This window comes from Pseudorasbora parva, chromosome 15, assembly GCF_024679245.1.
Source record: "Pseudorasbora parva isolate DD20220531a chromosome 15, ASM2467924v1, whole genome shotgun sequence".
In the NCBI taxonomy this organism is placed as follows: Eukaryota; Metazoa; Chordata; class Actinopteri; order Cypriniformes; family Gobionidae; genus Pseudorasbora; species Pseudorasbora parva.
In genome coordinates, this window is record NC_090186.1 from 24,418,761 (window position 1) to 24,435,717 (window position 16,957).

At 36.9% G+C, this 16,957-nt stretch overlaps 1 protein-coding gene across 1 annotated transcript in view; it reads left to right on the forward strand.

The window, feature by feature from the left end:
• Nucleotides 1–13,293, forward strand: part of lama4 (laminin, alpha 4) — a 172,381-nt gene extending 159,088 nt beyond the window's left edge. Inside the window, exons 34-40 of the mRNA XM_067417412.1 lie at nt 3,222–3,411; nt 3,649–3,804; nt 6,747–6,906; nt 8,123–8,253; nt 10,269–10,362; nt 10,619–10,738; nt 12,801–13,293. Coding sequence (XP_067273513.1) covers nt 3,222–3,411; nt 3,649–3,804; nt 6,747–6,906; nt 8,123–8,253; nt 10,269–10,362; nt 10,619–10,738; nt 12,801–12,946 — 997 coding nt within the window. The 3' untranslated portion in view covers nt 12,947–13,293. The remainder of the gene's footprint in view (nt 1–3,221; nt 3,412–3,648; nt 3,805–6,746; nt 6,907–8,122; nt 8,254–10,268; nt 10,363–10,618; nt 10,739–12,800) is intronic.
• Nucleotides 13,294–16,957: the final 3,664 nt, after the last annotated feature.

Genomic DNA, 16,957 nt, shown 5'->3' on the forward strand with positions numbered 1-16,957 from the left:
CCTATCAGCTTAGAGTGTATACAGAATGGGCCAATAGCCAATAGATTTGCATCTCACGCTCCGCCCTGCAATGTGGGTATAAAAAAGGAAGCAGATCCAGCGCACATTGATTTTGCATGCAGTGACGGTACAGCAACCGTGACGACGGGACGTATGTCTCCATTCCCTCCTCCAGGGAATGAAGGTTACATACGTAAACAAGACTGTCACATTCTGTCGCATTCAACATACGTCACCAAATAATTGGGATCCTATAGGATCCATATATGGAAAACGCCATAACTGTTGCCACTTCCAGCGCCCTGCATAAGCCCCTCAAGGCGATGGCATCCACTATCCAGTGGGCCATCCTTTGCTTGGAGACAGCCTTTCCCATCTGCTGGCCTCCGCAACAGATGAAGAGCTGTTCTGAGGTCCTGTGTCCAATGTGGTTGTCTAATTCTAGAGCCCCATCGCAGTATTCAGTATACTCACAACATTTCTAAAAGACAAATAAGAATGGAATTACCATAACAGCTGAAGAAAGAGAAGGAATTCAAACCTCTTGCTTGTTGCAATCTCAATATTTAGCTGAAAAGACATTCGCAACCTGGTCCATCCATTAGCCTAAAAAACGAAATCTCACTTTATTTATTGATGTCTAATTTTAATCTGACTCCATAAATAATTTGATCTGACTCCAATTTTCTGTGACTTTGTTCAATTTGTAACATTTGTAACATAACAGCTGAGGATTTGTTGTGATTTTAAAGGTCCCGTTCTTCGCGATTCCATCTTTCAAACTTTAGTTAGTGTGTAATGTTGCTGTTAGAGCATAAATAATACCTGTAAAATTATAAAGCTCAAAAAGTTCCCTTTCAAAGCCTACAGCGAACGGCCGGTTTGGACTACACCCCTACACTTCCTTGCTTGAATGACGTCACTAGAACCGTTTGTTGACTAACCCTCCGCCCACAAGTACATGCAAAATAGGGGGCGTGGTCTTGTTGCTCTCCCACGTGGAGAAGAGCCCGCATTCAGTGCTTGCATCTCCCCGTTATGGTAAGAGGCGGGACCTTTCCAGGCAAAGTACGCTAAGCTGCTGTCCAATCACAACACAGGAAGCGCTGGCCCAATCAGAACTCGTTACGTGTTTCTGAAGGAGGGACTTCATAGAATAAGGAAATCATCAGGCCGTTTTTAGGACAGAGAAAACAGCGGTGTACAGATAAGTAAATTGTGTGAAAAATACTTTGTTTTTTTACATGCGAAACATGAACTCATGTTATATTACACACTGTAAACATATTCAAAGCTTCGAAAACACGTGAAGAACGGGACCTTTAATTTGGATCGTAGATTTTCTTAGTATCTCTTATTTTAAAATATTACTTCATCAAGGGACCCGTTATTGCTCAGAGACGTAATGCTCACAGCATGGGCGTAGATTACGCAGGGGACGGGGGGGACATGTCCCCCTCACTTTTAATAAAATGTATTTTCATCCCCCGCACTTTTACTGGGTCTCAAGATGTAAATTCAGAGACAAAAAATAATCTATGCATGACCTGTCATTTCATTCGCATCTAAATATGAGGAGGGCACGCTCTCACAGAAAGTCCAAAAGCGGATTCGTAGAAGTAATACTGTCACGCTGGAGCTGCAGCTGAGGGAAAACAATCGTTATGAGTTATGAAACGTGACGATGACAATCAGACGATTGCGACAATATATGATTTATGTGTGTTTTTCAAGCCATCTCAATGTAGCCTATTTATTGACAATAAAGTATCATATGAATAATGCAGCTTTTTTAATGTTTAGTATTCTGCTCACCACGGCTGCATTTATTTAATCAAAAATAGTTAAACGGTAGCCTAATATTGTGAAATATTATTACAAATTAAAACTGCTTTTTTCCTATGTGAATATATAGTAATTTATTCCTGTGATCAAAGCTGAATTTATCATCATTACTCCAGTCTTCAGTGTCACAAGATCCTTCACTAATCATTCTCATATGAGGATTTTGTAATCAAGAAACATGATTATTATCTGTGTTGAAAACAGTTGTGCTGCTTAAAAATTTTGTGGAAACCATGATACATTTTATTTTTCAGGATTCTTTGATGAATAGAAAGTTCAAGACAGCTTTTATTTGCATTTATTAAATAAATTATTGTCTTTTATAATATAAAAAATATCACTTGTGATCAATTGAATGCATGTCTGATCAATAAAAGTATTAATTTCTCTCTTTTTTAATTGTACCACAAATGTTGTTTAGATGGTTTTCACAAAAATTAAGCTTCCCCATGAGCAGTACAACTGATAACAATCATAAATGTGTGTTGATCATCAGATCCTCATATGAGAATGATTAGTGAAGGATCATGTGACACTGAAGACTGGATTAATGATGATAAATTCAGCTTTGATCACAGGAATAAATCACACTTTACTGTATATTCACATATAGAACAGCGGGTTACATCAGAATATAATTTTTTTTTTTTTACTTTGCATAAAATCTATGGACACTTAATGCACAAGTGTTTGTAGTAGGCCTAAACCAATCATAAAATTGGCATAAAATATAGGAGAAAAATATTATAGATATTAGAGGTTATTGTTCAGCAGTGTATTTGATATCTTACCAAATTAAAAGCAAGAGATGCGATAAATTATTTCGGTCCCAAAAAAAAATTGGTATTACGACATTTATGTCCCCCTCACTCCTGAAAAGATGGCTATGCCCCTGGCTCACAGAATTACATCGGACATAAACTAGCCAATGTGGTTGCACTTGATTTGTCAAAAAAGACTCACCATTCAGAACATAGCTACTAAGTTTGCATACTAAAATTTTTCAGTGAAATGTGGGTGACAATAGCATGGTTACTAGCAGCAGCCATTGCAAATGTTTAGTTAAAGGGATCATTCACCCAAAAATTTAAATTACACCCCATGATTTACTCACCTTTAAGTGTATATGACATTTATCTTTTAGACATTAGACATATATATATATATTATTTGTTAAGTGACGCTTAAATGATGAAGAAAATCCACAAATGCAATGAAGTCAATTTTCAGCATTCAGAACAGTAAGAGAGCAGTGGTTGAGCAATACTATGCAAGCATGCACATGATCCAATCATTCTAAGCTAATTCTCCTGTTTTTCTTTGGAGAATGTAGCAATACATAACAGTGCTTTCTGTTCTTCCATCTCTTTTTTTAGATCTCACTTTTCTCTATCTCTGAAAACTCATTCAGCGTTCGGTCTCATCTTCTACCTGGCTGATGAGTCTGAGGAGAACTTTATGGCTCTGTTCCTCACTCATGGAAGGCTGGTATTCACATTCAGTTCAGGCCAAAACCAAGTCAGAATCCTATCCAAAGAGAAGTACAGTGATGGAAAATGGCATGATGTAAGGATGACTAAAGTTTACAAATAAATGTAGTTGTCATGCGATTTCTGTCACATTAGGTAATTGCACAAATAATGATCACATTTGAATGCTGAGATGTTCCGTTCAGTTGTTTTGATTTGACAGTGCTGAAAGTAAAATAAGTTGTAATTATTTAATAGTTTGGCTATTACAAAAGTGTCTCTTACACATATTTTATGTAACACTTTCTATCTATCTCTTTCTCTCTCTCTGTAGATTATCTTTATAAGAGGGGGAAATATGGGCAGACTGATAATTGACGGTCTTACGGTATTAGAGGATAAAGCGCCTGGCGGAAATATCTCTCTGCTTGTCCAAGATCCTCTCTATGTTGGTGGGGTGCCCCTTGAGCAGGCGAAGAAAAACATTCAGGTATTTTGATTCCACATTAACTACAATTATATCCTCAGGATCAGCAAATCTTTCAAATTTGGAATCATTTGGAAAATGGATGGAATCATCATCAGGAAATTAACTGTTATTTAAGGGGTAATATACAGTACAAAGATGACCTAGTGAACTCTGCAGTCGTGCACTAAATATCCTGATGTCTCACATGTCTGTCACTGTAAATGGAAATATCTAGGGTCAGATTTACTAAACAGGGCAAATTAGCATGAGAGCAACATTAAAAAAAAGCGCAGATGTGAGTGGAAAGTTCTACACGTAATCTATTGACAACGTGCAAATTAAAGAACAAAGACCCAGCCGGATCATTTCCATAATGACCAACGCAATCTACTAAGAGCAGCGCAAATTAATATCTGGTTTAAGACATTCTTTTTTGAGGGTTGGTAAATAATGGCACAAATACAGGTAAATTAATGAGCCTAAACATTAGTTAATCACCTTGAATGATTCATTTAAATACTCTACTATCATAAGTTTTGCGTCTGAAAGGAAAAATCCTACAAATGTGCATGCTATAAGGTCAGCGGCAAAAATAACCCTGTCCACGCCTTTTCGGCGACAGTTTTTCAATGCATGTCTTTAGTAAATCCTGACAGTGTTTTAATGCCAAAAGAGGGTTTGCACTGATGCAGGCTGTTAGTTAATCTGGCCCCTAGTGTACAGTTTAAAATAGTATTCACATTAGTTTAGTGCAGTTTTGTATGAAAGCTCTCACATTAACAGTCATATAGTCTCTTCTCTGCTGATATTTTATCAGCTGCTGCACCAAATTAGTGTAAAGCACACACTTTACCACAACATTTTGTCTGTTCATAGTAATAGAGTATTGTATATATTATGTATTTCATAATTTCTTCTATTGTGATTTGTCTCTGAAATATGGTTAAAGTGCTAAAAATATTATATACAGGGGTGCACATAACAGGTGTGCAGGTGTGCATGCATGGTAAAAATAAACTATGCGTAGCAGAAAACGTGGAGGAAAGTGCTTTTGATTACCAACATTTTTGGTCCCCCCCCCCCCATCTCTGTTAAGATAGCAATCATGATGATAAATGTGTTCATTTTCTAGGGCCCTACCATTTCTGAGATGCAAAACAACATGGACAGAATCGCATAATAACAATTTGTTAAATTTTTGATGAATAAATGTGATCCATGATGGCAAAATGAGTTGGAATATGAGATAATTTCGAGCTACAGGCAAAACAAAATGCTGATTTAATATTCACAAAAATGTATTAAGCCCTCGTTTAGCGACCCCAATGCTCGAAATAGCAATTAAACATTTAAACAGGAGTACCATTCCCCTGTCCATGAAAAACTCACTCAAGATCTCACTTAAGCTGACTGACAGATCTGTAGCGATATTTGAATATGCATTTTTTCCCTCAGGGGATGTCAATGGTCAAACAAAGCATTGTTTTAGTGCCTCCTGAACATACTCTTGCTTGGCCTTCTATTCCGGGATGGACAATGGGTAAACCCTACCTTTGGGCCCCAGTCAGCAGGTCAATTGCACAGTCCCATGGCCGATGAGATGGTAGTTGTTGTGCCAACCGCTTGCTGAACACATTCTGGAACGCCTTGTACTCTGGAGGAATTTTTAACCACGTTTAGGCTGGTTTTAGGACTCTCAATGTAGGTAGAGCAGAGAGGAAGGACTTTGAAATCGGAAGAAGGTTGGAGATTTGAAAATGTTTTTTCTGATCGGAGACAAATAGTTCTGGAAACATTCATCGCTCCATTTGAGGATCTCAGCCGTGTTCCACTGGATGTCCGGCTGTACACGATGAAGTTGTGTACCGAAACACAGACATGGGAGTTAAGGAGATTTATGATAGTTTTTGTGAGTGGTGCAATACGAGTAGGCATTTGGGTTGTACTCATCGATTGGCGTGGTCGAATGGGACAGGCAGCGATGGTATTGTCAAGAAGAGGATCATATCAGCACCTATGGGGCTTGACAGAACCTGATCCAAAATACTATCCGAGTGGCCCAATGCTATTCAGCATGTACACTCCATGCGCCCACTGTTATTCCTCTGCCCACCACACCATTGGTCGCCCTTCCAGCACCTCAAGCCATGCAGGTTGATTCTTCTCTAAAGCTATGCATGAGTCAGGCGATAGAAAGCTCACATTTGTTTTCAAATTATTCCTTTATTTTTGTTTTTCTAAACATTGCCTGTCATCTATTTTATGTGGTGGTGAGCCAAAGACAAATTTCCACCTTGGTGGACAATGAAGAAATAAAATACACAAAATACAATACAAATACATGCTTGGTTTTAATATTATTTTAAAGTGGGGTGGAATAAATGGATGGCAAAACTAAACATTTTGTTTGCGCCATCTCTGTCACCTCACATACTCCCAGGGGATGGGAGCATACTGCATACCCCAGTTTGAGAACCACGGATCTACTGTAATAATGGAGCAACAGTTTGAAGAGAAACTTAGAGGGAGTGATCTTAGAAGAGAGATCTTAGAGCGATAGTTGACAAGAAGTGCTTTTGGGAGGTTGACACATTCTGTGGTCTGACATGCTTTACTAAATCTTAAACAGCATTTTGCTCATTGTTCCATATGCATCTTTTTTCATGGCTTTCTAAAATACCTGATTCAAATGATCAATTGCAACATTCGGCAGTTTCATTTCAAATCAACAATCCAAAATCAATACTTTGACTGCTGTGAAAAGTCTCCTGCACTGTTGTCATTGCATGGCTTCCATAGAACACATACTTTTCTTCTCACATATAAAATAGTAACATTATATGTTGGGTTCTGATTAGGCTCTTCGGGTTTATTTTGCAGTAATGAAGTTACACCTGCCTGATAAAAAACCTTTTATAAAAGTATAAGGTTTTGAAGTTCTCATTCTTATATTACTTCTTTAGAAGACGTCTGTGTCTAGCTTTTCTGGCTGCGTGCGGAGTCTCCAGCTGAATGGCCGCTGGCTCACCTCTGCCTCCAGCAGTTTTGGGGTCACACCCTGCTACGTGGGCCCCTCTGAACCAGGGACATACTTCGCTGAGGAGGGAGGATATGTGCTGCTGGGTAACATACTATCCGTCTTTATTACTCTTCCTCAATAATCCCTCAACCAAACACATAAGGTGTCCAGCATATGAATCCTTCAGCAGTGTTTTAAAGCATCACAGGATGTACCTAATGAAGCGGTTTGAGATCATAGCCAGAATGTGCAGAGCTGTCTGGGATAATGGCTGATGTTTTAAGCTCAAGTATAAATTAAGTATATACAGATATGGTCACAAGTTTACCTCTAAAAGTTCAAAAGTTCATTTTAAAGGATCATGAATAATTTAACTATGGTCTTTAAACTAAATAAGAAAAAATTACACATCTTCATAATTCCCAAGTTTCCCACATTGTGTTGCTAACTTGAACATCAGCAAATCTTTGCAGTTTTTGTAATAGATGTGCTTGAGAACCTCAATTGTCCTTACTGCGCAGTTTAACTTCAGGACAAACAAGAAACTCATGAACAATGATCACAAAATAAAATGTTACTTCACAGTTTTGATGATATATAAATAAATAAATATACAATTATATATATATATATATATATATATATATATATATATATATATATATATATAATTGTAAAATGTGGAAAATAGTATTCATTAACAAAAGGTTATAAAGGTGTGTGCAAAATTGGATATTGCTGAAAAGATCAGCGTTACCAGCTACAATAGCCTTAATCTGGTCAACAAGCTTCATCAGAATAAAGCATGTTTTGCTGGTGAGAGATATTATCGTGAGAACCAAACACACACTATTCAGTACAACCAGTTTAAACCAGCTTGGAAATTCATGCTGGTCTTGCACAATAATGCCACAAAAAATAACCATCAAGCAGCCCAACACATAAGTGAGAGCCACAGACAGACAGAGGCTCCTGTGAGAGAAGTGGAATGTGATATGCCCCCTATTGCCACGCTGCAGCAATCTGATTGGTTGGTGCAGAGGTTGGGGAAGATTTAAGGAGACCTCAAGGTCTTGGGAAGCACAGTTGCAGCTGTTGAATGTGCATAGAGAAATTTCACACCCTGATGTGGTGTTCAGGGGGTTACACACGCACATAACTCTGCTAGGCTCAAGAGGACACAATTCCAGCATGCAGAGCTAAACAGCTGAATAGAATCAGATGTCTCCTTGTCTGAATGTATTAGCCATCTTGCGGTTAGAATCTAATCCAAGGATAATATGCTCACATAAAGTATGTTCTTCTTCTCCTGACATGCAGATGACTCCTTCAATTTTGGCTCAAGATTTAAGCTGGTGATGGAGGTGCGCCCTCGTGTGGCATTAGGAGTGCTACTGCATGTCTTCACTGGAGAGAAGGAATATCTCACCTTGTACATCTATCAAAGACAGGTCTGAAGATCCAATCAGAGATTAATTACAAACATCTCATGCAGTATCATCAAATTTCTGTCCATGAAAATATCACTAACTAAGCCAAGCCTAATGATTACTGGCTACTATAGGAGAATAGAAAATTTGTAAGCCTTTGTGAAAAATAAGTACTTTAGCATACATTTAACGTGTGAACTGAATGTAATATTTTTGGACACTTAATTGCATGTTATTTACAATTACATGAAAGTGTATTGTAGCTTTAATTTAATATTAAATGCAATTAGTTGATCTTCAGGGTACTTGCTTGACCCACTTAAAGGGTTAGATCACAAAATTTTTCCAAACCCGTAAGAGTTTCTTTTCTCTGTTAAACACAAAAGAAGAAATTTTAAAGAAAGTTTGTAACCAGACAGTTGACAGCATCCATTGATTTCCAAAGCATTTTTTTCCTACTATGGAAGTCAATGGGCGCCGTCAACTGTTTCGCTGCCAACATTTTTTAAAAAAATATCTTCTTTAGTGTTAAACAGAAGAAAGAAATTCATGCAGGATTGCAATATCTTGAGGGTGAGAAACTCATGACAAATTTAATTCCTAAATTACTTAAATCCTACTTAAACTATCCCTTTAAGTAGGATTTAAAGCTACATTGTGTGATATTTTCCCCCATCTAGCGTTGAAAAGTTATATGACCATCCAGTGAACATGAGGAACTGTTCCTCTCAATTCTGATTTTGTTTCAACTCCTACGGTGGCCGATTTAGTCCAAGATTAACATGGCAATCCCCCTCTTCACATTCGACACTGTGCCATCGAGTGTTAAAACGCGAAAAGGCAAAGCTTGAATTTACGGGTATGTCCCCCTTTGTCTAATGTACTTTCAAGATAGAGGGGCAACATGGTGACACCCCGTATGTATTTTCAATGGCATATTATGAACTTACGAAAATACTTTATTACTTGAAAGAAGTAAATATACATTAATGAGCACATATATATTTTTGAAAGAACTAAGTGTTTTTAGCTAAGAATAAACTAAAAAAGTTACACAGTAGCTTTAAGTATATATTTATATGCAATTTCATAATTAATTCTATTGTCTTTGAAATATGGTAATGTACCAGCATTTATTTTAATTAAAAACATACTTTAATGTAATTCATATTGAAACTTGTGTCATTTTGTTAAGAACCATAGTGATGAAAAGTGTGGCATTTCATTTTTATTAATATTACATTATATCCAATTATAACGTTATATTATAATGTTTTATTTAACTTAAATAAAAATTAATATGTATTTAAGATTTAAAGTACACTATAAACACGTTTATTTTTCAAAAAGGAGTCTACAGCCTGTTTGGATAGCTTTAAAAGAATTTTTAAAAAATTATCCAAAAAAATGTTGCAAGCTCTTGGGAGGGTACACACAGATGCTCCAAAACCTTTTACAACTGCGAAAGGCGAAGCTTGAATTTATTGGTGTCCCTTTGGCTAATCTACTTTCAAGATGGAGGGGCAACATGGCAACCAGCATTCGAACATGATCAGAAAGAACATCTACATTTGCACTAAAGTTAATTAAATGTTACTAACTAAATAAAAACATTATTTTAGTATTGATGTACAGAACTAAAGTGTTTGTACTGCAGTACATATTGATGCTCACTCACACAATCATTATCAATTATAATTGTGTTCAAATGTGGCTTTTCACTTTTCGCTTGCCTGTTATACGAGTTTTGAATTCTAATTCAGTCTCCACAATCTTTCATGTTACTGCTCAACAGAAGATTTCCATTTAATTAATTTGAATGAAAATCGCACTGTTCACAAAAATGTCAAATTGATTTCAATAATGTTGTAATACTGTTTGAGAGAAGAACAGAGACAGAGATTAGAGAATGGTTATGCAATACAATTGCAATGCAAAAAGTTTATACTGTGGCCCTGTGCATGCGTTTTCCTTCATACAAGAAATATTGAATAGGAAGTGTCAAGTCATGTTATTGATTTGATGGGGTTTTATAGATGGTGGTTGTGGTGAATAATGGAATCCGAGAGTCCTCCACCTATGTGTCTCCTAGAAAAGAAATATGTGATGGAAACTGGCACAAGATCACAGGTAGAGAGTTACAATCCATAAACTTTATTATGGTTAAAATGTATAATTTGTGCTTTTCTTAAATCATCAACACTTCTAACTAAATTATTTGATAAATATTACATTTTGAACTATGTTGTATTTTTTTCTTTCCAAGCTTAAAACATTCTATAGAAAAATAACCACTCATTGAAGATTTGCTTAGTTGTGTATAAAGCTCACTTGAATTTGTTGTAGGTAATTGTGTGCCATCATTAAGCATGTTTGCTCTTTCCAGTGATCAGAGATGGTACCATGGTGCAGCTGGATGTGGACTCAGAGGTGAATCGCGTCGAGGGGTCTGTCAGTGAACCAGGACAGAGCTCCAGTACTGCAGTGTTTATTGGAGGAGCCCCAGGTCAGTCACCACTAATGTTCAGAAACAATGGCCCCTCACATGTATACATTTCATTGGGTTAGCTTACAAAATATCAGTACAGTCCCTAAAAAAGTCTTGTCGCTTATCTATTTTCTAGAAATAACTGATATTAACCTGACTTTGAATTAATTCATTGGTGTTAGAAATAGCTATGAAAAGCTAAAACCCTCCCAAATGATGTTTAATGCACTGAAATAAATAATTTTCACAGAAAAAATATTTATCATTTAATCAAGACAGAAAGGTCAAATTTTGGCAAGACAAAAGTTTTGTTGCCTATACAGAAATTGAACAAATTTACTGCAAATACAAAAATATGTCAGCAAATTAAGTTGTGGTGCTGTGAGATTCAAATTTAATATCTTGTATGACTTCCATGAGCTTGAAGGACTGCATCCATGCGGTTTGGCAAGGATTCATACAATTTATTGATGAAGTCAACAGGAATAGCTAAGAAAGCAGTCTTGCATGCCTCCCAGAGTTCATCAATATTCTTTGGTTTCGTCTTCCATGCGTCCTCTTTCATCCTACCCCAAATATGCTCAATGATGTTCATGTCTGGTGACTGGGCTGGCCAATCCTGGAGCATCTTGATCTTCTTCGCCTTGAGGAACTTTGATGTGGAGATGGAAGTATGCGATGGAGCACCGTCCTGCTGCAGAATTTGGCCTCTTTTATGGTTGGGAATATAAGAGTTAGCTAAGATTTCTTGGTATTTTTAGACTATTGATGTTGCCTTCCACCCTGCAGATCTCTCGCACACCCCCATACTGGATGTAACCCCAGACCATGATTTTTCAGCCCAAATTCACTGTTTTCTGGGTGAATCTCGGATCCATTCGGGCACCAGTAGGTCTCCTGCAATTTTTGCATCGACTGTGGTGAAATTCAACAGAAGATTCATCTGAAAAATCCACCTTCTGCCACTTTTCCTGCATCCATCCTTTTAGCAGGCTGTGGGCCTTGGCAAATGCTACACGGTTTTTCAATTGTCTTTTGTTTAGTGTTGGCTTCTGGGCACTGATTCGACCATGGAGGCCATTTCGAGACAGAATCCGACAAACTGTTCTGGTTGACACAGGGACTTCAGGTGACCAGGTCTCGTGGAGCTCTGCTGCAGTGGAAAATGGGCTGGCCTTGGATTTTCGAGCCAACAAGCGGTCCTCTCGAGCAGTTGTCTTGCGGGGTCTGCCTGACCTGGGCTTGTCAAAAACGTCTCCAGTCTCTTCAAATCTTTTTTTTATCCTCTGTACTTTACGCTGAGACACATTGAAGTTTTCTGCCACATCAGCAGTGGATCTGGTCTTCAGCCTCTTGATAATCAAAACTTTAGTCTCTGGGTGAATCTTAGGCATGTTTGCAGAGGTCTAGTTGCAGTTGATGTGAAGGTCTAGCGTACTGGGTTTTTTTTTTACACACTTGAGACCTAATTGATCCATTATTAGTCACAGGTTAAGCTCATATGACAAGGTGACAACACTTATGTCTTTGCAAAAATTGACTCAATGGGCTTTACCAAGCTGTGAATATTAGAATACTTTTTGAAAGTTTAGTTTTTCACTGAAACATTATCACAAAAGCTGGTGGGATTAAAATGAGCCATTTCTTGTAAAAAAATCTTGATTAGAAATATATTTCAGCGGCACTTTAGGTCAATTTGTACACAAGCGACAAGACTTTTGTCAGGTTGTGTTTTTTAGTGGATATATTTAATCATTTTACAGAAATGTCCCATTACTGTTCCTATTACAATATACTTTTTTATTTAAAACAAACAAAAACATGCATTTTGTGGAAGAACACTGGAGACATTACCCATTAATGGACATTGTGCTTCCTTAAAAACAGTGCTACGACAACAATAATATAATGATTCTTCACAAGAGATAATGCTTTACAATGGTTAATCTGTTCAGCAAAATACTTTACTCACCTGTCGATTAATAAAAACGCCATCTCTTGTAATAATCAACAATTAATAATTGTTGATTATTAATTTCAGAGTTTATTTAAAACGTCTTGACCTTTTTCTCTTCTCTAGACTCCACACTGTCTCACAACCTGCTCAGCAGAAGGGGTTACACAGGTTGCATGAAGAACGTGTCGGTGAACGAGTCTCATGTGAGCTTCAGTACGGCGCCACTGGTCAGCGGTGCAGTTGGTGTGGCAACCTGTCCTGCCACTTGAGCAATGGCCACCACAACAGAATGTCATTGTCTCTAACATGACTCTTCAGCATCATTTATATCTATTCTATCACTAGAAAATATTTAATTAATGACTAACGACCTGTAAAACTGCAACTGCAACATTACGTTAACTTGATACCAAATGTTCTTAAATTGAGGTATATGCAATATCTTTGAAACCTTATACTTTAAACAAATTTGCACAAAATATTAACCAAGCCATACAGTAAGAAAGTGAAAGACTATATAGTCATGATACTAGAGCTAAATAAAGTCCTTCACTCATTGCTTTATCTGAATTCTTGTTTTTAATAAAGTTGGTGTTATCTAATATTTTTTTGTATCTGTATCTGGGGTTAATATACAATGTGTAATGATGAAGATGATGTTGAATTCCTGTGAAATGTCAATGGCACATGCTATTAGCAAAGTTAGAACACATGAACAAAACCATTTTTAAATGTGGTCAATGAACATAAACATTAATTAATATTCATTCCATATCAATATAAAAATGACTTTCATGTTAATATTAAATTAATATATTAAAAACTATAGAATTTAAACCTTTTATAGATCACTTAAAGCTGCAGTCCGTACCTTTTTGCAATCTAGTGGTTAATAAACAGAACTGCATGTATCTTGCGGAAGAACATTGTAGCCGGAGCTACTTCTCTCTGTTTATGTCTATGGCGGATCACACAGGGACTGTGCTCCTCTGCAGCGGTACCTACCAGTCTGGCCTGAAATAATCCCAATATAAACACTTATTATAAGTGTACCATAATGATTCAGGGTAAGACAAAAACACGGTTTTTGTCTTACTATCATTTTTGTAAATCTTGAACACAAAAAACGGACTTCTTACGGACAGCAGCTTTAAAAGTGGTTGGGGAAATAAATAGTTAATTGTAAATAACTGACTGACTTTCTTTTAGAATAGGAAAGCAATATTTACAGTAGACCGAGTATAGTTGGTACACTTTTTGCTTTTTCAGTTACCACACCAAATCTGAGGTCTGAAAATAAGCGTTTTCTTCAAATGACATTTCCTTTACTTGTCTACTAAAATATCAATAATTATTAACAACCATAAGTAGGTCTGGAACAGTTGAGACACCCATCCGTAATGCTGTAAAACTGCCCAATCAATTCATTGAATTTGTAAAAAACCTTTAAAAATGAGAATTCATTTTTTTTTATTACCATTCAGTATTTTATTTGATTATTTATCAATAATAAATTGCCATTGGCAGATTATTTTGCCTTTTTTAAGCAAACACTATAGGAAAAAAATGTAAATCCCAAAACAAGATTTTTATTAGTCTAGTAAATACTTCTTTTTTATTTTATTTTTATTTAATGTTTTTGATGTTTGGATTTGAAATAAGACAAAAATACTATAAGAAAAGCATTTCATTGTGTAACTAAATTGCATGTGGTGGCGCAATAGGATTCTAGTGCGGGGTACAATTGATACACTGCGTCTCAACTGTACCCCGCTGACCACCTTATACATTTCTCCATACTCCATTCTCCACACACAGTCATGTAATATGCCAGATTTCAGAGCACAGATTAAGGTTTATGAAAATGTAAGTTAACCTTAACGGTCATGTAAGGATGCGAAGCAATTCAATGTGGGAGAGCTGTGGTGAAATGAAAAATTGACCTTGGAAAAAAAACTTTCACCGATATCTTTGGACTGGAGAAGCGCACAGACTTCAAATTTTCCATGACTCTAATAGTACTAGCCTAGATTTTAGAGTCCTAATTTTCCAGGACTCTAATAGTACTAGCCTAGAAATCTAGACGCACCATAGCGGCAGCAAATCTAATTTGCCGTGAGTGTCGTCTAGCAATTACCTTCTGAGCTGTAAACGCCAAACTCTTGTCGGGCCAATCACATCGTGTATAGAGTCGATGCCGGGGCTTAATATAATGACGGCCGAGTTGCGCGTGCTTCTAGTAAACACAGAAACTGGCAAATGGCGGTCTTTCGAATCTCGAGTTAAGCTTTTCAAAAAAAATAACAAAGAACGGCACTGAAGTCATTCTTAAGAAGGGAAGATGTGTTCTGAGTTTTGCCGACCGGATACGTCGAAAGTTTAATCTGTCAACGAGCTCCGCTTCGCCTTCGTTACTCTGGTTGGTTGTAGCGATATCCAATTGCGTGCACGGCGTGCATAGGGAGTTTGAAAGACAACCGTTTATCCCGCCCCTCGGATTGAGTCCTGTCAATGGTGAGTTTCCAGACCAAACATCTTGATGTGGGTCTGGCTTGTCAGGCTACACTAATACGCATGTGCGAAGCAAATATCCCAGATCAGACTTGTTGTGTAAGTTATTTGAGGTGTCTCAATTGTACCCATGTACCAACTGTACTCGGCGTCTACCCTACAGTTCAGACTCCCAAGACATAAAACGTTCCCGGTTAGTAGTAGTAGTAGTAGTAGTAGTAGTACTTTATTGTTCAGCCTAAGCTGAAAATTGATCTTTGGTCTCGCCACACAATCACAGAACAATTTACGGTACACAACATACAATAAATACATCTAACAATACAATACATCTACAATGACAAAATTAAAATATTCACATTTCTTACCTCTTATTCAAAAGACTTATTGCGTTTGGTACGAACGTTTGTTTATATATTGCTCTAATTGCTTTTGGCACTCTATAGCGACGACGTGATGGTAGTAATTCAAAAACATGATTCAAGGGGTGTGTTGTGTCTCTTGTTATAATCAAAGCTTTTCTCTGAACAGCAGTTTGGTATAACTGAGCAACAGATTTTTGCTTTAATCCTATAATTTTTCCAGCTACTCTTGTAACTCTGTCTAATTTAACTTTATTTACCAGAGTAACTCGTCCGAACCACACTGTAATGTTATACCCTAAAACACTCTCAATTAGACCTGTATAAACTCTTTGCAGCACAGCTGTACTCACACAAAAATCTTTCAATTTCCTTAGCAAGAATAACCTTTGATTTGCTTTCTTACAAATAAGAGCCACATTATCAGAGAAGTTCATTTTACAATCAATCATGATTCCTAAATATTTAAAAGTCTTCACAATTTCAACAGTTTGATCACATAGCAGTATTTCTGTTAAAGGCTCCGGATGATTTAAAATCAGCTCTTTTGTTTTATGTACATTTATCAATAAGGAACTTTCTTCACACCATTTTTCTAATTTCAAAACATGTTCCTCGTACTCAAAATGTACACAGTCTTTCCATAAAAGTGCCACAAGTGCCATATCATCTGCGTATTTATATAATTTATAATTCTCATGCTGCACTCTTATACCATTTGTATAGACCGAAAATAAAAGAGGTGACAGGACGCATCCTTGGGGTGCCCCCGTATTTAAAAATATAATATCTGATTCGAACCCTCGAGCACAAACTCGCTGTGGTCGATTTGTTAAAAAATTCTTTATCCAATGAACTATTCCTCCATTTACACCTAGGATCAAGAGACGTTCCAATAGCAGATGTATCTGCATGGTATTAAAGGCAGACGTGTAATCAATAAAAAGAACACGCACGTAAGCCTTTGCTTTTTGTAAATGGCTTGTAATTGTATCGACCATAGTGAGCGTTGCATCCTCTGTTCCTCTTTGTGCTTTATATGCAAATTGCAGTACGTCTAATTGTTCTGATATGTCTTGTTTAATATAATCACTAACTACTCTTTCCATGCATTTAGCAAGTATTGATGTTAACGCCACTGGACGAAAGTCATCTAGATTCTTTGCTTTTACTTTTTTCGGAAGAGGTCTTATCAATGATAACTTCCATAGATTCGGTACTATCTGTAAGTTTAATAAAAACTGAAATAATTTTGTTAGGGGGTCAGTTAGTTCATTTGCACATATCTTTAAAACTCTGCCCTTAAGGCCATCTGGACCCGGTGCTTTATTGGGTTTAATACATTTAAGTGACCTTCTGATTTGGTCCCCTGTCAACCAAATTGGTGGCGCCACTGGGATATTATTA